This window comes from Aspergillus campestris (assembly GCF_002847485.1).
Source record: "Aspergillus campestris IBT 28561 chromosome Unknown P168scaffold_1, whole genome shotgun sequence".
Taxonomy (NCBI): Eukaryota; Fungi; Ascomycota; class Eurotiomycetes; order Eurotiales; family Aspergillaceae; genus Aspergillus; species Aspergillus campestris.
In genome coordinates this window covers 2,240,923-2,260,894 of record NW_020194336.1, presented here as the reverse complement: position 1 = coordinate 2,260,894, position 19,972 = coordinate 2,240,923, and the positions used below count along the sequence as shown (strand labels likewise).

At 51.4% G+C, this 19,972-nt stretch overlaps 6 protein-coding genes and 2 non-coding genes across 8 annotated transcripts; 3 read left to right on the top strand and 5 right to left on the bottom strand.

Annotated features, from left to right (window-relative positions):
• Positions 1-163: 163 nt before the first annotated feature.
• Positions 164-1,264, top strand: P168DRAFT_314568 (uncharacterized protein; the record flags this gene model as incomplete). The annotated part of the gene is made up of 1 exon (XM_024839796.1): positions 164-1,264. One exon carries the CDS (start codon positions 164-166, stop codon positions 1,262-1,264), a length of 1,101 nt encoding a protein of 366 aa, XP_024697071.1.
• On the bottom strand, positions 1,168-4,412 carry P168DRAFT_308470 (SulP family inorganic anion transporter). Its single transcript, XM_024839197.1, has 4 exons — positions 3,541-4,412; positions 2,834-3,463; positions 2,256-2,775; positions 1,168-2,204 (listed from the first exon to the last, which is right to left on the bottom strand). Exons 1-4 carry the CDS (start codon positions 3,981-3,983, stop codon positions 1,506-1,508), a joined length of 2,292 nt encoding a protein of 763 aa, XP_024697070.1. The 5' UTR covers positions 3,984-4,412; the 3' UTR covers positions 1,168-1,505.
• Positions 4,413-4,588: 176 nt separating this feature from the next.
• P168DRAFT_301165 (translation initiation factor eIF2 subunit alpha) lies at positions 4,589-6,269 on the top strand. Its single transcript, XM_024838496.1, has 3 exons — positions 4,589-4,835; positions 4,910-5,280; positions 5,332-6,269. Exons 1-3 carry the CDS (start codon positions 4,758-4,760, stop codon positions 5,810-5,812), a joined length of 930 nt encoding a protein of 309 aa, XP_024697069.1. The 5' UTR covers positions 4,589-4,757; the 3' UTR covers positions 5,813-6,269.
• Positions 6,270-6,456: 187 nt separating this feature from the next.
• On the top strand, positions 6,457-8,889 carry yvc1 (putative potassium ion channel Yvc1). The gene is made up of 5 exons (XM_024836372.1): positions 6,457-6,600; positions 6,661-6,988; positions 7,048-7,982; positions 8,043-8,183; positions 8,242-8,889. The coding sequence occupies exons 1-5, from the start codon at positions 6,525-6,527 to the stop codon at positions 8,670-8,672; spliced, it is 1,911 nt and encodes a 636-aa protein (XP_024697068.1). The 5' UTR covers positions 6,457-6,524; the 3' UTR covers positions 8,673-8,889.
• Positions 8,890-8,915: 26 nt separating this feature from the next.
• Positions 8,916-8,988, bottom strand: P168DRAFT_t4. Its single transcript has one exon. It is a non-coding gene; the product is annotated as a tRNA-Lys (tRNA).
• Positions 8,989-10,101: 1,113 nt separating this feature from the next.
• P168DRAFT_t3 lies at positions 10,102-10,174 on the bottom strand. Its single transcript has one exon. It is a non-coding gene; the product is annotated as a tRNA-Lys (tRNA).
• Positions 10,175-10,601: 427 nt separating this feature from the next.
• On the bottom strand, positions 10,602-13,352 carry P168DRAFT_286589 (putative vacuolar segregation protein (Pep7)). Its single transcript, XM_024836371.1, has 6 exons — positions 12,917-13,352; positions 12,816-12,838; positions 12,244-12,746; positions 11,818-12,192; positions 11,549-11,768; positions 10,602-11,479 (listed from the first exon to the last, which is right to left on the bottom strand). The coding sequence occupies exons 1-6, from the start codon at positions 13,190-13,192 to the stop codon at positions 10,849-10,851; spliced, it is 2,028 nt and encodes a 675-aa protein (XP_024697067.1). The 5' UTR covers positions 13,193-13,352; the 3' UTR covers positions 10,602-10,848.
• Positions 13,353-13,904: 552 nt separating this feature from the next.
• P168DRAFT_314563 (ion-transporting P-type ATPase SPF1) lies at positions 13,905-19,905 on the bottom strand (the record flags this gene model as incomplete). Its single annotated transcript, XM_024839795.1, has 8 exons — positions 13,905-14,349; positions 14,410-14,546; positions 14,599-17,899; positions 18,579-18,933; positions 18,996-19,060; positions 19,118-19,503; positions 19,584-19,688; positions 19,753-19,905. The coding sequence occupies 8 exons, from the start codon at positions 19,903-19,905 to the stop codon at positions 13,905-13,907; spliced, it is 4,947 nt and encodes a 1,648-aa protein (XP_024697066.1).
• Positions 19,906-19,972: the final 67 nt, after the last annotated feature.

The following is a 19,972-nucleotide window of genomic DNA, read 5'->3' as shown; positions in this document are numbered from 1 at the left end:
AACCCTAAACCCTATGCAGTCCCAATTCTTGGCGCTAGCTTGTTTGTCCTGTTTGTCCAAGTCGCGACTTATCCAGAGCGCATCTATCTCCACCAGAGCTATCCATGAGCTTCGATATGTATACACTTCAATAGTACTCCAACGTCCAACACCGGAATCAAAGATGGCACCAGCCACCCCCCAGCACCTCCTAAACACCTCCTGGACCCTCCACCGTCTCTCCCCCCTCCACCACGAAAAAGAGTTCGCGACACTCAGCACTCCCACCGCATTAAAGACATACGCATCGCGACTCCAAGACCAACTCACCGGGAGCACACTAGGCGGGCTTCAAGCGAGTGGTATCACATCAGGCGCAGTCGCCGACGACGAAGCTCTCTCCCGAACGGGCGCTCTCAATTCATGCACCTGGGAGACACTCCCAAGCCTCTCGTTCCTTGAACCGCAAACACAGTCTCGATCCAACCGTCGGCAACCAAAGCAACAACCCGGTATTCTCGTGATCCTGGAATACGAGAACATCGTCTACAAAGCTGCGTTGCTCGCCCCTCCCCCGACGACAGGCTCTCCCACCTCCGACCGCAAAGGATCCACTCATCTTCCGCTCCTGTTAACGCGCTTACCGGGCCCCCTCCGCCAAACATTCATCTCCTTCCTAGCCGCAAACTTCGACACATACTGCTCCGCTCTGCGCTTTCCATCGCATTTCATGTGCGCCGGGCTAGAAGCGTACGTCAATGGAATAAACACCGAGGAAGACGACCGCGCAGCGCAGCGACAGACTGTCCTCGAAGACGTGGTGAAAGAGATGCAGATCACGCTGTCGTTTTCGTCATCCATCGCGCCAGAGCTACGGTCTCTGAACGTTAATATCCCGCGCGGGTCATTGGCTGATTTCGTTGACACTGATCGCGAGGACGGGTCTATACTGTCGAGTCTTTCGTCGTACCTTGAGAAACACCTGGCTATGAAGTTGGATTTGAGCGCAGAGTCAAATAAGAAGATTAGTCCGGCTAAGGAGCACGTGCGTGTGAGCAGAATTTCTTGTGGAGGATTCTTGCTTGGTGGGGATGGGAGGTTGAAGCTGGTTTCGGTGCAGAAGATGATACCGGGGGCTGACGTTGATGAGGAGGACGTGGTGGGGGGTGAGGGGGGTAGTGGTGAGGCTCCGGGTGAGAAGGCTCGGCTTATGCTACGGGCGAATGAGGCTCTCTTGCTTGCTGTTCTACGCAGGGTTGCGTCTGTTGATGAGCAGGGTGTTTGATTTGACGTGGCTTTACGTCGAAGATTGAGTCACTGAGACGCTTAATCTGTGGCTGTCTCGATTTTTTTTTTGGTCTTTCTCGGATCTACATGGGAGACTGGCTTATATACAACGAACGCCTACGGCCAAACGCCAGGGGGAATTTGCCATCGCTCAAACACCGGATGCAAGGTCTTCAAGTCATAACAGGACATGGTTGTACCAGAAACATGGGTCAGCTTCCTCCATGAGAAAGAGAAACTCAAACATCCTGGCCACGGTCTTCAGACTCCGCACGCTTGAGTGCCTCATCCACGCTAGGGAGGAAATGCGCCAACCCGCCGCATCGGTCCACGATACCGCTCCTCTCAAACATGCGGAAGACACCGCGGTTCTGCAGACGGCAGAAGTAGACGCTCGCGTCAACTTTCACATAGCCGTTTACTATCTCGTACAGAACCTGGGTTCCGGAGCCATCGATACTAGTCACGCCGTGGACGTCGAAGATTACGTTCTTGTTGTGCTCGGGGGACCGCATGCGAGGGAGGGACGGGTGCGCTCGGCTGGTTCCGTACAGCTCCAGACGGCGGAGACGGTTCTTGAGATCCCCCGTGTTGGCGAACGTGAGTGGTTCCGGGATCCGTACGATCAGGGCGCCTTCGACGAGTTCCACTTCTTCGGCGTGCAGTTCGGCGCTTTCGAATCGATCGGGGGCGCCAATGATCTTGCCGAGAATCTGGATTCGGGGCTGGGTGGAGTGGCGGACCAGAATTATAATAGATAGGCCCATTCCGAGGGCGATTCCCAGCTCCAGAGAATAGAAGATTGTGGAAACGAAGATGAGAAGCATTAGCACGAGCTCTGACCACCCGCGTAGACGGATGAAAAAGGCCACGTCGTGGGGACACTCTTCGATCAAGCTGAAGGCGACCACGGAAATCATGGAGCACAAAACGGCTTTCTGTAAATCATTAGCATACATGCCCGTCGGCTGTCCTGGGTCAAAACTTACCGGCAGATAGTAGAGGTAGGGCAAGAGCACCATGATGGACACAAACGTGATGATACTCAGGAATATACTACTCATCGGAGAACGAGCTCCAGTCGAAGCATTGACTTTGCTTCTCCCGTATCCACCGAACGCAGGAAGTCCCATGAAACAGCCAGCACCAACGTTAGCGACGCCCAGCGCCACCATTTCCCTGTTGGCACTGACGGAGATCCCCTGCACTCCATCCGGTTTTGTATCACCCAGTCCTTTAGCGGCCACGGAGGACTCAAAGAAGCCAAGAAGTGCGATGATGAAGGATGTGCTCATCGCAGTGCGCACGTGCTTCACGTGCTTGAACTGGAACGGCCACTCGAACTTGAACACCCCCGCGGCGGTATTCTTGGTCGGGCCCAGGATCTCGAGCCCACGCTCATGCCAGCCAAAGTGCCATGTCAAGACCGCGGACAGAATGACCACGAGGATGCGGTCTGGGAAATAAACAACCTGGGGGAACCGCGGTTCGATGAACTTCTTCAGAGTCCTAAACAAGTATGAGTTAGATCTTGCCTATATCCCTGTTGGTAATTGGCGACACATACCGGAACAACATGATTACAAAGAAGCTACAACCGGAGACCGCGGCGGTAAGGCCATGGCATTCACGAATGTTCGTTACGAAGAATACCAGCTTATCCACCGTGCTTCCGTGGCTCACACCAACCTCCTTAGCCAGCTCAGCCAAGCCAACCTCCGGAATAAGTTGATCCACGACGATGACGAAACCAATAGCAGTTATAAAGCCTCTCAGGAAAGGTCGGCTGAGCACATTATCCAGAAATCCAAGCCGCGTGAGGCCAGCAACGAGGATCATCGCCCCGGCCATGGCCGTAGCTACCCCCACAACCATAGCATTTGCGATGCCATCTTCCTCACTCGATTCTCCTTGTTTGACGCTGGTCTTCACAATCGTGCCTATAAGCAAGGATCCGGCCGCTTCAGGTCCGACTACCAGCAGAGGGCTGCTCCCTAGGATGGCGTATATAAACGGACAAATCACAAAGGAGTATAGCCCGTTGATCGGAGGAGCATGGGCGAGATTTGACGACAAGGATAGTGCCATCGGAATGTAGATCGACCCAACAGTCAACGCCGCGATAAAGTCTCCCCGAAGGAACGACAAGCGATACTGGGTGATCCAGTTGAAGAAGGGGATGTAATACGAGATATAACTAAAAGCAGTCAGTCAAATCTGAAATGGTAGCGAATGGCTACTAAACTCGAAAACCAGCATGGATCCGAAACATACAGTTTTTTATGGTTGTGCACGGGTAACCCTGAGGTGGATGAGTGCATCGAAGGCATGTTCTCCGGCCCTTGTGCCCCGTCCAAAGCTCCGCTGGGAGTCTGATTCTGTTTGAATGCTCCTCCGAGGCCTGTGCCCACCCCATTCCCAGCGTCCCGCATCGAGTCTATATCCATATAGCGAGCATCCCCCTCGTTGATCTGTGGAGAGAAGGTGCCATGGTTGTATGATTCTCTTGAACCGCCTACAGGATCTGGGCGGTTATACGACTCTAATAGACGGGTTCGGGCATCGGGGATCTGGGTTGTTGATCCGTCAATGGAGTCATCACGACTATGCGTGGTATTCCCCGAGGGATTCGGGGGGGAGGAATAGAAGATGCCGAGTATACGGTCCCGCAAAGAGCGGTGTTGACCCGACTCGTGCAGGTAACTAGAGCTCGACATTCTCGGGAGAAGTCAAGTCAATAGCAACGAAAAGGCTTCAGGGATGAAGGCGACGGGATCTTCGTCGACAACACGCCATACATCTAGGGGTGAAGAAAGAAGAGGAAGCAAAGGGCGAGCAAAGAATTCTTGAACCAATCGATATGGTAATGGGTTCACGACATTGGTCAACGCGAGTAGGTAGACAGCGCATTAGTGCAAGCGGAGGTGGCCATTACCCGTAGAGGGATAGTAAGCTTTTCCTGGAAAGAAAAGTAATTTATTACCACATAAATGACGGAATCGACCAGTGTGAAACTGGAAAGTACTTTTTAGGGCACTTCCACTTTCCAAAGGACTGCTGTACCGGGGGTGAACGATCCCCTGGTTTCCGCACTGTGTAGTGGATGGATCGTCGGGGATGAGACTGATAAGAGACCTTTGGCTAAGTATGCAATGGAGCGACAAGCGATAAACGATAGAGCAACTAAGAAGCAACTAAGAGGAAAATGGGAAAATGGTGAGCAATCGATCTGCCGGGCGGTGAGGCGGCAGCGGTGCACGTGATGAGTCACCCACGCAAAGCCCAAAGTGGGTTTTGAGGTTTTGAATTGTGTTCGCTCCCAGCAAAGTATTCTGTCCCTGAACCAGCACTAGATCACCCCATCTTCGACTTCCTTATCCCGCGGAAGACTACTCGAAGGACTCTCCCGTGATTCCTTTCCGCTTTTCATCCTATTCCCGTGGTTTTTCGTTCGTGGAGTCTAGCTGGGCAGCAGGCGCAACCCCGCCAAAATGTCGTTAACAAACTGCCGTTTCTACGAGGAGAAGTATCCGGAGGTTGACAGCTATGTCATGGTCAACGTGAAGCAGGTGCGTGAACTTGATCCGTCTTTTGGGTGACTGGTATGGAACAGAATCTAATCAGTGTCATTCCGACTTGCCAGATTGCCGAGATGGGCGCATACGTGAAACTTCTCGAATATGACAACATCGACGGAATGATCCTGCTCTCGGAACTGTCGCGCAGACGTATCCGTAGTATCCAGAAGCTCATCCGAATTGGACGCAATGAAGTCGTTATTGTGCTCCGTGTTGATAAGGAGAAGGGATATATCGATCTTTCCAAGCGACGAGTGTCTCCGGAAGATGTGGTGAAGTGTGAGGAGAGATACAACAAGAGCAAGGCAGTGCACTCCATCATGCGCCATGTTGCGGAGGCCACCCAGACTCCCCTCGAGGAGCTATATCAGAAGATCGGCTGGCCCTTGAACCAGAAGTACGGGCATTCGCATGATGCTTTCAAGATCTCGATCACGTAAGATCTCTCGTTCGTCGATGCCGCCGGCAGCTATCTAACATTGCATAGTAACACCGACGTGTGGAACGATGTGGAGTTCCCCAGCGAAGCGGTGAAGAAGGAGTTGACGCACTATATCAGCAAGCGACTCACTCCCCACCCCACCAAGATCCGTGCGGACATCGAGGTCACCTGCTTCGGTTATGAAGGAATCGATGCGGTCAAGAACGCCCTGCGCACTGCGGAGGCGAGCAACACCGAAGAGAGCCAAATTAAGGTCAAGCTGGTCGCTCCTCCCCTGTATGTCTTGACTAGCCAGTGCCTGGATAAGGCTGTTGGTATCAAGCAGCTCGAGGAAGCTATCCAGAGAATCTCGGCCGCGATCAGGGAAGCGGGCGGTGGTTGCATCGTCAAGATGGAGCCTAAGGCCGTCACGGAGCACGACGATGCTGTTCTCCAGGAGCTGATGGAGAAGCGTGAGCGCGAGAACATGGAGGTCAGCGGGGATGAGAATGACTCCGAGAGCGATGATGCCGGTGTTCCTGAATAAATCACACACATCCCATCTTGCAGCACCGCCTTCGGCTTATAGCCCATCCCGACGGAGCAAAAAAGTTTCAAAACATCTGCACAAACAGGAGTTGGGTAGCCTTAATATGCCTGGGGACAAATTGATCCTTGGTATTGGGTTGTCTACTTGGAGGAGGCCGACAAAAAAAGTTCAATAGAAAGGTTTCGATGCGATACGATTTATGAGACTGGAGACGGTTTAATGTGCTCACAGGCGCAATCACGGGTGGCAGCGGTGGTGTTGAATCTCATATGAATGCATATGGTGCTACATATACTGTCTTCTGTACGAGAGTGGCCCTTTCCGGTCACTTGAATATCTGCTGGTCGGTGACTGCGCTTCGGACGATGGTGCTTAATTCCATGTTCTGATGTACATAAGCTTTTTTGATCTAAGCATCAATGCAAGTGGTACCTATTGTTAGAGCTTATCAATTTATTATTCTTCAGTTTGGTGGGGGTATTTTCGAAAGCGCAAACTTTATAATGTAGATGCATCGTATCTGAGATGCGACCGGCGATGCGGTGGTTGGGTGGCCGAGAGTGGGGTAGTTGGATCTTCGATAAGCTTGGGGGCACCCGGCTTAGTTTACCCCCGGATATCTCTTTGTTATGAGTTACAGGATTTTGTAAACATCACCCTGACCACCTCCCACTAGACCGTCCTGGTCAGCTCTGTCAATCTACTTACGATGGGCCTTTGGCAAACATTGTTCAATGGCGATAGCAGGGAAACCACCAGTGATCGTCCTAGCGACGGACACCGCCGTATGTCGTCGTACACTTCACCGTCTACCCCAAACCCTTGACTGACAGGAATGAGGATAGTGCTACCCGCCTATGCCGCTGATCCAATCCCTGCGGCACTTCCGTCAAAGGAGGTGACCAAAATCGCTCTCCGGTTGAGATACCAGATCGAGCAGCTCATTCCCTGCGAGCTTGAAGAAAAGATCATTACCAACCCAAACAGCCGCGTGATCACCGCAAATGTAGTCCAAGCCGCCAAGCAAGCAGGGGGTGAGGATCTGCGGGGTTGTGTTCCCTTTTGCTTGCTTGTTTGTGTGCGATGGTTCAAGGCGCAGGCTGGGGAGGAGCTTTGGGATTCCGACCTTCATCAGTGCAGGGCTCTCGCATGTGAAGTCATTGCAAAGCGAATGTAGCACAAGTCTCCTCGCGTTCAGGATTGTGTGCAACGATCGCTAATGAAGTATACAGTATCGAGGCCGACCAGGATCAGGATTTCTTGCTGATCCACGTACTACTGAAACGGTACTCCATCTTCGTTGATGGGGAAGACACGGCGCCGGCTAATGTGATCGAACGCGCCGTCGATCTCCATGCCCTGGAGGTCATCGGGTCCTCTGGATACCAGAAATGTATCAAATGTCTATGGAACGGCTGGTTTTGGCAGGAGGGTGGGAACAACACGAATTTCGTCCCCTACCCTGAGAAAGACAACACCAGCTTCGCCGCCCATTTTCACCCCGACCGGATGAGAACGCCTTTATATCAGAAGATATGCCAAATCCTATTCTCTTTGGTGTACCTTGGGTTGTACACCGAGGTTATAAACACTGTCAATCCAAGTGGAAACTTGGACGTCGTTGAGGGCGTTCTCTATGTTATGACGCTCGCGTTCATCTGCGATGAGCTGGCGAAATTGTGGAAGATCGGGACGAATTACTTTGACTTTTGGAATGCCCTCAACTCTACCATGTATACGATCCTTGCGGTTTCCTTTTTCTTGCGGATAGCTGCTTTGACTCATTCTTCTTCCGCCGACGATTCAGAAAGACAGAGGCTGAACGAGCTGAGCTACAATTTCTTAGCTTTCTCGGGCCCGATGTTCTGGATTCGCATGATTCTCTATCTTGATTCCATCAGGTTCTTTGGAGTAATGGTCGTCGTTCTCCGAGTCATGATGAAAGAAAGTCTGATCTTCTTTGCTCTTCTCTTCGTCGTCTTGATCGGTTTCTTCCAAGCCTTTATTGGGATGGCCCAAGCCTCCAGTGATGTCCCGATCACGAAGACAATCCTGGTAGGGATGGCCAACAGCGTGATGCAAAGCCCTGAGTTTGGTCTATTCGAGGAGTTTGCCTTTCCTTTCGGCATGATCTTGTACTACATCTATAATTTCATCGTCATGACCAGTGAGTCAACCCCTTCCATCACCGTTCCGCTACTGGTTTGCTGATTCCCGAATTTGATAGTTCTGTTGAACATCTTAATTGCGCTGTACAACAGCGCATATGAAGATATTTCCGGTAATGCCAACGACGAGTATATGGCCGTTTTTGCACAGAAGACAATGCAGTTTATCCGAGCACCCGATGAAAACGTCTTCATACCACGTAAGTTCTCGCGTTAAAGACAGACCTACTAATAGTGAACAAAAATGACTTTGACTAGCATTCAACCTGCTCGAGATCGTCTTCCTGATCATCCCCTTTGAGTGGTGGCTCCCGCGCCAGCACTACGCGCGGTTAAACGACATCGTTATGGGCATTATATACTCACCGATCCTCGTCGTGACTGCGTACTTTGAGACCCGTGACGCCCGTCGCATCCGATCAAACCGCCGTCGGGGCGAAGAGGATGACGATCACATGCAGGAATGGGAACATGTCGCCGGGGGCGTTGACTTTGACCTTGATGATAGCTGGAAACAGGTTGTTGAGGACACCACGCCCAATGTCCTGGAGGACAGTACCGGCTCGGAGATTGCCCAATTGAAAAAGCAGATCTCGGATTTAACAGATATGATCAGGGTTTTTACTGAGAGCTCTGGATCGGGTGTGCCGTGCGATGAGCCGAGTTCAGCTGTCGCGGAGGGCGAGTGAACTTTGTCTCGTCCAAGTCCCGACTACCATTGAGTATCGCAGGACGAATTGACCATTGCCCCCATTCCGGCGGGCAAATTCCACCAGCCTTGGCGGTCCGACATGCAGTTTCACAGTTCCCAACTGCATCCATTCCTCCAGGAAGGACCTCGTTAACAAGCCAGCATGTGCACAATACAGAAATGGGCAAGGCGAAAAAAAAAAAAAAAAAAAAAAAGCGCAAGACAAAAATGCAAAAAGGAAAGCCCAACGCGGGGGTCGAACCCGCAACCTTGAGATTAAGAGTCTCACGCTCTGCCGATTGAGCTAGCCAGGCTCGCTTGTTATATTGCCGAGCTGGTGTTAACATTATATTTTGGTTTGTTGAAATACTCGTCGTAGGGCTGTGTCTGCTTGGTATATCGATGTTCATCATTATAGTTACAGGCAATAGTAGTAGCATGGACTTTTGTTGTTGGTGGTTAAACACTAGTTTGATGGATTCGTTATATCTCGTCATAATAAAAATCCCAAATATGTAAACGAGGCATAGACATATGGGCGATATAATCACTATGATTGAGTTTCTTGTCTTACTGGAGTAACATATATTTTTAGTTATACTCCCGTCAACTCTAAATATACACTTCCCACACCCACCACACAACCAAGTCAACGACACAAGAAGTTTATTTCAGATTTGTCTCCCAGTATATACATACTCATGAGCAGTACCAGTATATCTTCACCCCAAGTACACACAGATAAAACAAAAAAGAAAGTAGAAAAAAGCGCTTTAACCATCCAAAAGTATCCATCGCATGCGACGCCACCAACCACTCTACTCCTACATCCAACCTCAAACAGAGAATGACTATCAACACACCTAACAGAGCTGAAGACACCAATATTTAGCCGACTAACCTAACAGACACCTGCAAAGCAACCTGCAAGGCACACAGTCTACCTGCATTGGATCTTCGCCGGAGAATATGCGCCGATGACTGTGGGCATCGAAGGGGGGCCTTTGGATAAGGTGTAGTATAGCACTTTCTAGGCCGGGGAAACATACTAACTTATCCCCGCCCGAACAAGTGATATCAGACAAAGTATATCAACAGTCGCAGCCACAGAAAGATGGGAGATTCGGCGGTCTACTCGCATCAAGTATGTTCGGTTCGTCCATGCTGAACAGTGGACGGACTGTGGGCCGTATATACGCCCGCCCGCCTGCCGCCCGCATCACCCTGCAGAGCTAATGCAATGCATATTTGTTTAACTAAAGGCCTGCTTATTCTATTTGCTAGCTTACTTTTATCCAACACAGGTTAGATAGCAAAGAGTAAGATAAGACCATACATAACAACAAAATAAAATAAAAACAAAGCACTGCGTAATAACTAGCACTGAATGAATAGTCAATAAATATAAAAAAAGAAAAAAAAGAATAAGCCCAACGCGGGGGTCGAACCCGCAACCTTGAGATTAAGAGTCTCACGCTCTGCCGATTGAGCTAGCCAGGCCAGCTTATATGAAGGGCTTTGCTTAGCTGGTTTATTAAGACTGAGTAAAATTTTATTCTGCTAATACTAGATGGTCGTGCTTTGTATACCCGAGGACTAGATTCGAAGCGCAGGTGAGACATCTACGTGCTAGATTCTATTCAAATAATGAGTTGAAATATCCTTGTCTTTCGTTTTATCATTGAAATGTATAGCTTGTCGTCTGGTGGAAAGGTTCGCTCTGTTTGTTCAAAGCTGTCGTATAGAAGTTATCCAGTGGAACCCACATTGAAGCCGTCTGCCAGCTATACACATGAGGCACGATATCCAGAATGCCAAAGCCTCCCGTGTCTAGTCTATTAGAGGCAAGCGAAATCCGGAGTTTAGTGGCGACAGCCCATACCGACGACTGATACCGACAGCTTCTACTTTCCATCTTTATGTCAGAACCCATGGAAGAAATGTATGATAGAAGTAAAAGTATGACAGGTGATTCACATATTGATGACGCCTGATGCCATGCAAATAGGAAGAGCTCATACAAACGCCGCGCCAAATACCAAAGCCAAGCCAAGCCAAGCCAAGCCACGAAGTAAAGTAAGAACAAAGAAGGAAAAAAGGCCAGTAAAGTAACCGCTAAAGGGAGGCAGGCTCAAGTTGACTGGGATACCAGGGTTCAGCATGAAAGGCCGTGTTCAGTTCGTCGCCAAATTACCAGTGTATACGTTCTCAAAGTCAAGCCCGTCCAACATCCCGTTGATCCGGTCGATCTCACGAGAGAGGTCCTCCACGTTCATTGCTAAGCTGCTGACTTCGTCGAACTTGCGGCGCCGGTTGGCGTCTGCGATCATTTCGGAGACGAAGAATTTCTGCTCTTCGAGGACGATGAGCCTCTCGCGGAGCGACTTCTCCTCTGCTTCGAGGGCGGACACGGCGCTGCTTGTATCGCTTGCGAGGCTGCAGTTGCTGCCGCCGGCTGCTGCGCTGCCGTACTTGATAGACGCCAGGGCGGATCCTTGGCGACGATGCCCTGCAGTACCGGGGCTTGGACTATCGGGAGAGCTGGCAGGGTTGGGTATTCGTCCGTGGGGAGTAGCGTGTTTGAGGACCTTGGGCAAGGATTTCAAAGGAAGCATGTGCAGGTGGAGGAAATTGCTCGCCTGCTGGTAGATTGCGTTCTGGAGATTCTTCTGCATGGGGGATTTTGTGGGGAGATCGCGTATTCGCCTGGCGGCGATATTATACTGAGCGAAGGAATCGGTAAGCCGCCTGCGGACTTTGGAGGCTTCCGCTATTTGGTTAGATGTGGGTGGCCGCTTGGGGTCTCTGCAGAAATGGTCAGTCATGTTGAACCAACAGTAAATGGTTGGCAAATGCTTTGACTGCAAGACATACTGTAAAGCAACCAGAAGCTTTTGAAACTTCGGCATGAGGATCCGAATGCCTCTCTCGAACTGAATTAGATTCTCGTAAGTCTTCAAATCAGGAGGCTTCCGCATTACGTCGGCTTCGAAGTCACGCCGGTCAAACAAAGTAGCTCTGCAGTCTTTGCAAAGCCGTACATCGATATCTATAGAGCCAGTATCCGGTGCCTTTTCTGCGGGTGTTTGCGAAACTGCAGCTGGTAAGTCTGGGCAAAAGCAGTGAAGAACGAGACAACATACGAGGTGTGATACTTAAAGGCACTGCACTCGAGCACCCAGTCTCTGGGTCGCCGCAAACAACTCGCCCGCAAGTTCTGCAATGGTGCCTTCGAAACGTATAGCTGGAAAAGTCCTGCTGGCAGAATGGACACCTAGACACGCTGGAATCATCCTGCCAGGTGATAATACTTTGTTCCAGAGCCTTCCGTTGATCAATCTGGCCTAGGAGGGGCCAGCGCTTAGTCGCGCCGGACTGGATCTGGTCCCGAGGTAAAGCAGCGAGGAGCTGGGTAAGACGCGTCAAACGTTTCTCCAGCCGGGAAACCTCGAAGAACGCTTTGCCGACAGTTTGCTTCCTCACAGCCTGGAACTCGTCCATTCGATCTCTTACGACGCCTGCAAATAATCAGCTCCTGCCCCAACAATGCAGCGAAAAGAGTTGCGTACCGTTGTGGTCGTTGTATCCCTCCCTAGACTTATAACAGGTCTCGCAGACCCGGTACCACAAGCCCCGCACAGGCTCATGCTGCGCAGACCTGGACAGCCTCATCTGGTACATGGTATGCTCCTCGCAGAACAATTTCCCGCACTTACGGCAATTTACACACCCGTTGGTCGCGTTGAGCCGCTGCCCGCATGACGGCTCCAGGCAGACATCGTAGAAACCGCGAGGTTGCCAGTGCTCCTTTGTGATAATATCTTCTGGTTCGGGGGCTCGTGGTATTTCAGCGGGTTGAGCGGACACCACAGGCACAGGCCCGGGAGGTCGACTGGGGCCCGCGGAAGATTGTAGGTTTTCGTTCGACTCGAAGACGTCCAGTCCCTTGAGTTTCTGGTTGAGAACCGCAAGTGGTTGAAACCGCTTCGCTTTCTCCATCTGGACCTTGAACCAGTCTTTGACCTCGTCCTGTCGATCGTCCTCCAGATTCTGATGTACGTCATCGAGGTGCCTGGTGGGCTATGTATTAGCGATATGAAGTCGGGATGGAGGGCGCTTGTCGGAGGAAAAGGAGGAATACCTATTTAACTGGAGTAGAGTGACCTGTTTCTCATTATCAGCAAGCTTCTTCACGATCGGCGATCAAAATCAGCGGCAGAAGGCCGCGCAAAGCGAACATACCATCTCCTCACTACAGATGGGACAGGCCAGCTGGGCTCCGGGCGCAGCCGGGGCCGCAGGCATCGAAGGAGAGGCATTTTCGAGAGAGATTCGGGAAGTGAGGTCTTGCGTTTCGTAAGAAAACTGAGAGGCGGAGGCCTGGGAATTGAGAGAGATGCTGCTTGCTGACGGCGATAAGACCCTTGGTTTGGGCTGCGGAGACGGAGTTGAGGCGGATGGGGGGACAGCGCTTGCGGTGCCCAGGACACGACCACCACCCAGCGTCCTCCGGGGCATGGTGAGATGAGTTTATTGGAGCATGGGAAGCCAGATCCGCGAGAAGCGGAAGATGACAAGACTCAGGCGATGACCAGCGGGTGTGTTGGGGGGTGAGGAGAAAAAGGGTGGTGGTGCATGCAACCCAGCTCAGTAGCTTCGGTGTCGATCAAGAGGGAGGAGACGGGTGGGTGACGGAATGGAATTATGGAACACATGGGGAGATTGCGGCCGCTGGGGCGGAGGGGCGGTATCAGCCTTGTCGCCTGAGGCAGACAGCCAGCCTCTTCTCTTCTCATTACTTTTGGTTTCATTTTCCGTATATATATTTGATTATGTTTTATTCTAGATGTAGTATACTGGATACTACAGAATAAACACTGCCAGAATCCCTATCTGCAAATACTGTATAATGTATGGTATATCATTGCCCCATCAAACTAAACACCCCCATGAATATTATGACGTTCCAGACCCATACTCCCATCAGATGCCCACACATGTAGGAAGAAAAGGGGGAAAGAATCGAGATCACATATTGGTCTAACCTGTTATGTACTGTACTGCACTAATCCATATAACTAATTATCGGTCTTCGAAACACCGCTCTCTATCACCAACACATCGGAATTAATACAGACATCAGGACTCCATCAGCCCACGAAAGTAAAACCACCAAGCGGGGAGACAGAAAGAAAAGGACACAAAAAAAAGGAGATTAGGTTATCTTCTATTATCCACTTGCCGCCAGTTGCTCCGGGTTCTCCTTGGCCTTGCGGGTGGTTTCCCGCTCGAGCTGGTCGGGACGGCGCACAGCGATGTCCTTGGGGCGGAAGTCGCTGAACAGGGACTTCAGAGCGTTCTCGATGAGCCAGCATCCGCCGTAGTCGAGTGCCATCAGGACGGTGAGCGTGATCTTGAACTCGTTGCTGAAGGGAACAAGACGGAGCTTCTCGTTGATCTCAGGCACGAACTCCGTGGCGCAGGAGAAAGCAACACCCGATGCCATGATCAGGCCCCAGTACATGGCCCTGTTCTCGCGGATAGACTCTCTGAAGGGACGGCCCTGGTAGTTGATCGAGAAGGTGGAAATCTGCTGGATAAGCTGGAGGAGATAGATGGCGCTGTTGAGAAGCGACGGCTCGAATTCACCCTCCAGATCAATGTCGGATGATCTCCTTGAAGATGTTAGCGGGGTGTTCATGGAGCTGGGTAGTAAGGTGGGTAAATGGACATACGGTTCAATGGAGTACACATAGTTCGACAGGTAGATCAGAGTAGCAATGTGAATGGCAAACTGGCCAAGCACGGATCCAATGATGTATACGTTGAAGATGTTGGGCTGAGGGCGTTCCTTAGACAATCCCTCGACAGACTGGATAATTTATCAGTAAAAAGTCATCATTACAAGTTTCTGGGTTTCTTACCTTGGCACGAGAAATGGAAAGGAAGCAGACGCTCATCAGCATACCACTGATAGTAACCTGGCCGTCTCCAAACTTGATTCCGTCGAGATAGATCACACTCAAACTGTAGGCACTGATCAGGCAGTTCAAGGCGAGAATCTTGTACATCTGGATGGTGGCAACAAGGGTGCAGCGACCTTGGCGGATAATGTTGGGAATGGCAATCACATTGGCCAGCTTGCTAGTGAACGGCGCAGCGACGGACGCATCTCCCAGCTTGATGGTGGGAGGCTCACTATCATCCAGTTCCTGTTCCATCATCGAAGACGTGAGCTTGTCGGCAAAACCAGCAGCGGCCTGGGAAGCCTGTTGCTGGCGCTGCTGCTGGGGGGTCAAGTTCGAATTAGACTGCTGCAGTGCTTGGGCACCGGGGGAAGTAATGGTTCCTTCGACCTGGGCCTGGGCCTGGGCCTGGGCCACGGCGGCAGCGCCCTTCTTCGTGGCTTCGCGTTCAATGGCCTTCTGGTAATGCGGGTTGGTGGGTCCGGGGGGATACAGGTGTGCAATCTGGGCGGGAACGGGCGGAGAAGGCTGGTTGAAGCGGGCCATCATGTTGACCTGTTTCTCATAGATCTCCTTCATCTTAGTGTTGCGGTAGTGCTCGGCAATCTTTTGGAGATCGTCAGTAGATCCGTTAAGAAGGGCAACACCGATATGGGCCTGTTTCAAAGCTCCAACATCGTTGGTACCGTCACCACACATCAGAGTCGTATAACCGGCATCCTTGAGGCCAAGCAGAATGTCCTCCTTCTGCTTCGGGGATACACGTGCATAAACCCAGGTATGACGGAGAAGGTTGGCGAATGCCCTTTGGCCCTTGAACTTCGCTAGCGCATAGCCCGTGATACAGATATCCTTGGTTTCCAAGATCTCGGCATCCAGATCTTTAGTGGGATCGACATCGCGGTTGAATTTGTCATCGATGCTTCGCCAGACGATCCTTGTCCCTGATGTATCGTTCTCGGGGGCGTCAAGAATAAGGCACTCGCGGTCAACGATTTCAACTTGGCGCGCGACATGGACGGCAGTAAGAGGGTTGTCACCGGTGATCATGACAACACGATGGCTGCTCTCATTGAGCATACGCACGGACTTGATAGCATCGTCCTTCAAAGGGCATTGCAAAACCAGGAAGCCAGCAAAAGTCAAGTCAGACTCAACTTCTTCTCTGACGTAGTTGTTGATACGACCTTGGGACAGTTCGGCTTCGGTGGAAAGATACTTGGATGCCAGGGCAAGGACACGAGCACCGTTACGAGTGAAGTGCTTGTAAGTCTCTTCGTAATGGGGAGGAGTGTTCGTAAGCATGGCTCTGATAGTCTCAGGAGCACCCTTGACACCAACGAAAGTAGACTTGACCTTCTTGGAGTTCTTGCCGTCACTAGAGACAATCGTAGCGATAGTACTTTGGCGTTTCAGAGCGGAAGAAAATTGGAAACGGCGCTTGACCTGAACCGACTCGACAGGGAGACGAGCTGCAGCCTGTGCGTTCTTGCAGGTAAGGGTATCGTTTTTACCCAGAGTCCAGCCAAGCCATTGCAAGGTCGCCTTCTCCATAGGGTCACCGACAACTTCGCCTTCATCGAGCTTCACCAGAGCGTGGGCACTCGCAAGAACAAGCGTGGTGTCAAGTCTAACATTGCCGCCCTTGGCCAGGTCGACGTGAGCGCCGTCCTTCTCGATGCTGGCGCCCCGATGACCCAAGTTAAGGCCGGCGATACCATCGACGACGAGATCCTCACCGGTCAGGGTACCGGTCTTATCGAAACAGGCAACATCAACGCGTCCGGCGTACGGAATGCGGAACGGCTCCGTGCAGAAAATGGCAAACTTGCTCAGCGCAGCCAGACTGGTGTTGACCGCAAGACTCAGTTCCATAGGAAGCTCCGGAGGAACGACACTGGTGACGATCAGGATACAGTCCAAGAGGAGCTTCGATCTCTTGCGGTCCTTTGCGACACCCTCTTTCCAGACATACCACGCAGCAGCGAGGGCGAACATGAGAAGGAAGAGGATGAAAAGCAAGGCCTCAGCGTTGTTGGCAGACACGCGTTCCGTGGAGTAAATCATGGTACGGACAAGGCTCCCTTGGCTCGTTTCGAAGCCAGTCTTCACCACAATACCAATAGCGCCATTATCCGGAGGAGAAGAAACCTTCCCTGTGCGCAGGGTGTTATCCGGCCCCTCCATGCTGGTACTCGGGTGAGTGACCTGCAGAACCTTGGTACCTCCGTGTACAAAAGCATTCTTGTCTAGTCCTTCCGGATCAAGCAAGTCATCTCCGGGTCTAAGCTGGATAGATTCCTTCAAAAGGGGCGTGCTTTCACCAGACAGCATAGCTTCGTTAACGATAGTACTGCCTTCAAGAAGAAGGATGTCGCAAGCGACACCGCCATCCTCCTTGGTCCGGTTGACGGACATGACATCACCGGGAAGCAGCTTGTCACTGGTGATTTCCACCCACTTCTTCTCGCGATATACCCAAACATCATAAGGCTTAATGTTCATTCCACGGAATTCGCTCAAAGTCCTCTGGCGCTGCCATACCACAGTGCTCTCAAAGGCGACAAGCATAAAGAGCGTGAACAAGGAGTAGTACCAGTATTCATCAAGCATCCACAGCCCAACGCAGAAGATCTGGAAAACGAAGAAAGGCGCCACGGCATGTTCTTTCCACAGTTCGATGAAACCGGGGACGGGAATATCAAACGTATTGTCGCCGTAATGGTGCTGGATGCGCTCAACTTCAGCTTTGGAGCTCAGGCCTTGGCTGTCCTGGAAGGTTTTGACGGCGGGTCTTGGCTCCTCGTCAATGACATACGACAGGGGCGCGAAGCACCCGCGGTCCGGGTAGAAAAGGAAACGGCGCTTCTGGAACAAGAACGAGACCGTCCTTTTCCCACCCAGCGACTCGCGAATTATCGGGCAGATCTCGGCAGAACCGGCGTTGGCGCCGGGGATGACCTTAATGAGCTGGGCCGAGTCCAGGGACTTGGCCTCTTTGGCCGTGAAGAGAGTTTCAATGTTGATGTTCCATTTCGTCATCAACCACAACAGTGACTGGGCCGTGATGATCGTTGCCACCCACACAAACGTCCATTCTTGACCTTGGATATATCGATCGTAGCGCTCAGGGGAGAGGTAGAAGGCGAGAAACGCGGGCCAGATGACTAGGAACGGCCAGACATAGGTGTGCACCTGGACAGGCAGGGGATTGTGGAGGGACGCATGTTTGATCTGAGGATCCTCCACGAGTTTCGCCCTAAAAGAGCTGTTAGCAGGGGGGAATAAAGCAAGCTTGCGGGGACCATGGGGTAAAGATGTGCAACTGACATTGTGCCAATCGAATGACCACAGTCCAGGCCAAACGACGCGGGATCAAAGGGAAATGAGAAGGGGAAAAAGGGTCAAAAGATTTAGTAAACCATAGGGGAGAGGGAAAAGGTAATCCTATCTTTCCTAATCTCCTAAATGGGTAAAGGAAGGAAGTGATCGAAGCTGCAAAGCGTAGCAGGGAAAAAGCCACCTTAACAAACCAGATGGTTCTCCGGAGATTTCGCCGCTTTGCTTGGAAGTCCGCCTAGGCCGGGCGTTGGGGATTGTGATTGGCTAGGCCAAGTGCCACGCTTCAGGGCACGGATCTTTGATTTTCCTTCCGAGTCTACACTATATGTGATGGAAGCTTCTAGTTGTATACTTGAAAGGTGCAAGGGTTTGATATTAGAGTTACGTCGATGGATCGTTTAGGTGTATATGGTGAGTTTATCTGGAAGTTGCTTATCAGGTACGCTTTTATGCCAGGTATCTAAGGAGATTGTAAGAAGCAGATCTAAAGAATCAGTCTATTAATCAGATGTAGTATAAGTATTCTATTATTCAATTCAATCATTTCCAAATTATCTATACAGATCCACTATACCTGGTCTGTTGTTACAAGAAACGATTTGTGTACATTGACCCCGCCAGCCATCGAGTTCTGCTGGGGATTCAAGTTCTCCTGGCTACTGTTGGTGCTCCCCCGGGAGGTCGCCACCGTCGTGACCACGCCATGGTGTTCGCCACGGTCGATGTCCGGCCTCCAATAGCTCGGGGCGTTTCGATCGTGCTTGGACTGGAAAGTTCCGTTGCCGGTCATGCTGGACAGGGGGAAGGTGCCTGACTTCTTCGCGCTGTGGGTGCCCCCGTAGGAGGTTCCGCGGAACCAGCGGAATAGTGGACGGAGGGTGACGAGGCTTCCGGCTGTGATTCCTAGCCCGGCTTCGATGTTGGACCATACGGAGATCTCGGATGTAGCGTCTGGAGGGAGGGAAGTTAGTCTCCGTATGTTGACCGTCGAGGATCTGGCAGAGAGAACTTACAGAGGAACTCGGGGTCCTTATAATTATGGAGATAAGGGATACGGACGATGACAGCGGCGCTGGCACTACATTCGACAGTCAGTATTTGAATCACCGGGGTCTGGCGAGTGTCAGGGACATACATGCAGCCCAGACTCAAGATAAACGCCAAAGCAACTTTAGTCTTTCGAGTCATTTGCAAAGTCCACACCAGTGCGATGGGCAAGAGGCCCAGGGTAAGGTCACAAAGACAGGCGGTGACACTGTAGACATAGGCGATGTCGATGAGATAGTCCGTCTTCAAACAATGACCCTTGGTGGACAACCGCTTCCAAAAATGATGGACCGGTTGGCATTGCAGGGTCAACATGAACCAGAACACGAGTCCCACCACCACGGTTACGGCAATGACGAGCCACAGGAGGATTTTGTGGAGTTTGGCGACTGTGAGACGGAGGAGCGCCAGCGCGATTGATATTTTGGCAACGGCGCAGGTGAAGACATAGCTGAGTTGGCCTAGCCACCACCACTGTATCGGTTGCTGTTAGAATATTGCGCCGGCTTTATTCCCTGCACTTTGCAACATAGGAAGATAGATAGATAACTTACAAACATGGCAGTTTCAATCTCCTTGAGTTCTAGGTCTCCCAGTTTCTGGCCCATGCCATATAATGAGCCTGTTATTCCACACAATGCGAACAAGATATTCAGGCCCTAAGAAGTCGCAACAAGTGAGCCCGTATCCCTGGAAAAGAATATAGATAGTGACGAGACATACCATCGCGGCAACCATTAGAGTGTCATCCCACCCGAATGCTCGCACTAAGCGCAGACGGACGAAACATCGTAGACACACTGTGACGAAGGAGACTCCCAAAAAAACCACCGTGACAACGAATATAGATTCGCTGCGACCTGAGAGTTCCCTCATACTGAAGCGCAGCGCAGGCTTGATTGATCAGGCGACTTTCATAATCTCAGGGCTGGATGGCATGCCC

What these genes read in the sequence shown, in the direction of transcription:
- P168DRAFT_308470 (XM_024839197.1), bottom strand. Translation starts at nt 3,983, where the DNA reads ATGTCGAGCTCTAGTTACCTGCACGAGTCGGGTCAACACCGCTCTTTG. An exon ending in TTTGTAATCATGTTGTTCCG is followed by an intron (nt 2,776 to 2,833) that starts GTATGTGTCGCC and finishes ATACTTGTTTAG; the next exon opens with GACTCTGAAGAAGTTCATCG. An exon ending in CCTACCTCTACTATCTGCCG is followed by an intron (nt 2,205 to 2,255) that starts GTAAGTTTTGAC and finishes AATGATTTACAG; the next exon opens with AAAGCCGTTTTGTGCTCCAT.
- P168DRAFT_286589 (XM_024836371.1), bottom strand. Translation starts at nt 13,192, where the DNA reads ATGCCCCGGAGGACGCTGGGTGGTGGTCGTGTCCTGGGCACCGCAAGC. An exon ending in ACTCTACTCCAGTTAAATAG is followed by an intron (nt 12,747 to 12,815) that starts GTATTCCTCCTT and finishes ATAGCCCACCAG; the next exon opens with GCACCTCGATGACGTACATC. An exon ending in GGGATACAACGACCACAACG is followed by an intron (nt 12,193 to 12,243) that starts GTACGCAACTCT and finishes GATTATTTGCAG; the next exon opens with GCGTCGTAAGAGATCGAATG.
- yvc1 (XM_024836372.1), top strand. Translation starts at nt 6,525, where the DNA reads ATGGGCCTTTGGCAAACATTGTTCAATGGCGATAGCAGGGAAACCACC. An exon ending in GAAGTCATTGCAAAGCGAAT is followed by an intron (nt 6,989 to 7,047) that starts GTAGCACAAGTC and finishes TGAAGTATACAG; the next exon opens with TATCGAGGCCGACCAGGATC. An exon ending in TAATTTCATCGTCATGACCA is followed by an intron (nt 7,983 to 8,042) that starts GTGAGTCAACCC and finishes CGAATTTGATAG; the next exon opens with TTCTGTTGAACATCTTAATT.
- P168DRAFT_301165 (XM_024838496.1), top strand. Translation starts at nt 4,758, where the DNA reads ATGTCGTTAACAAACTGCCGTTTCTACGAGGAGAAGTATCCGGAGGTT. An exon ending in TCATGGTCAACGTGAAGCAG is followed by an intron (nt 4,836 to 4,909) that starts GTGCGTGAACTT and finishes CCGACTTGCCAG; the next exon opens with ATTGCCGAGATGGGCGCATA. An exon ending in GCTTTCAAGATCTCGATCAC is followed by an intron (nt 5,281 to 5,331) that starts GTAAGATCTCTC and finishes AACATTGCATAG; the next exon opens with TAACACCGACGTGTGGAACG.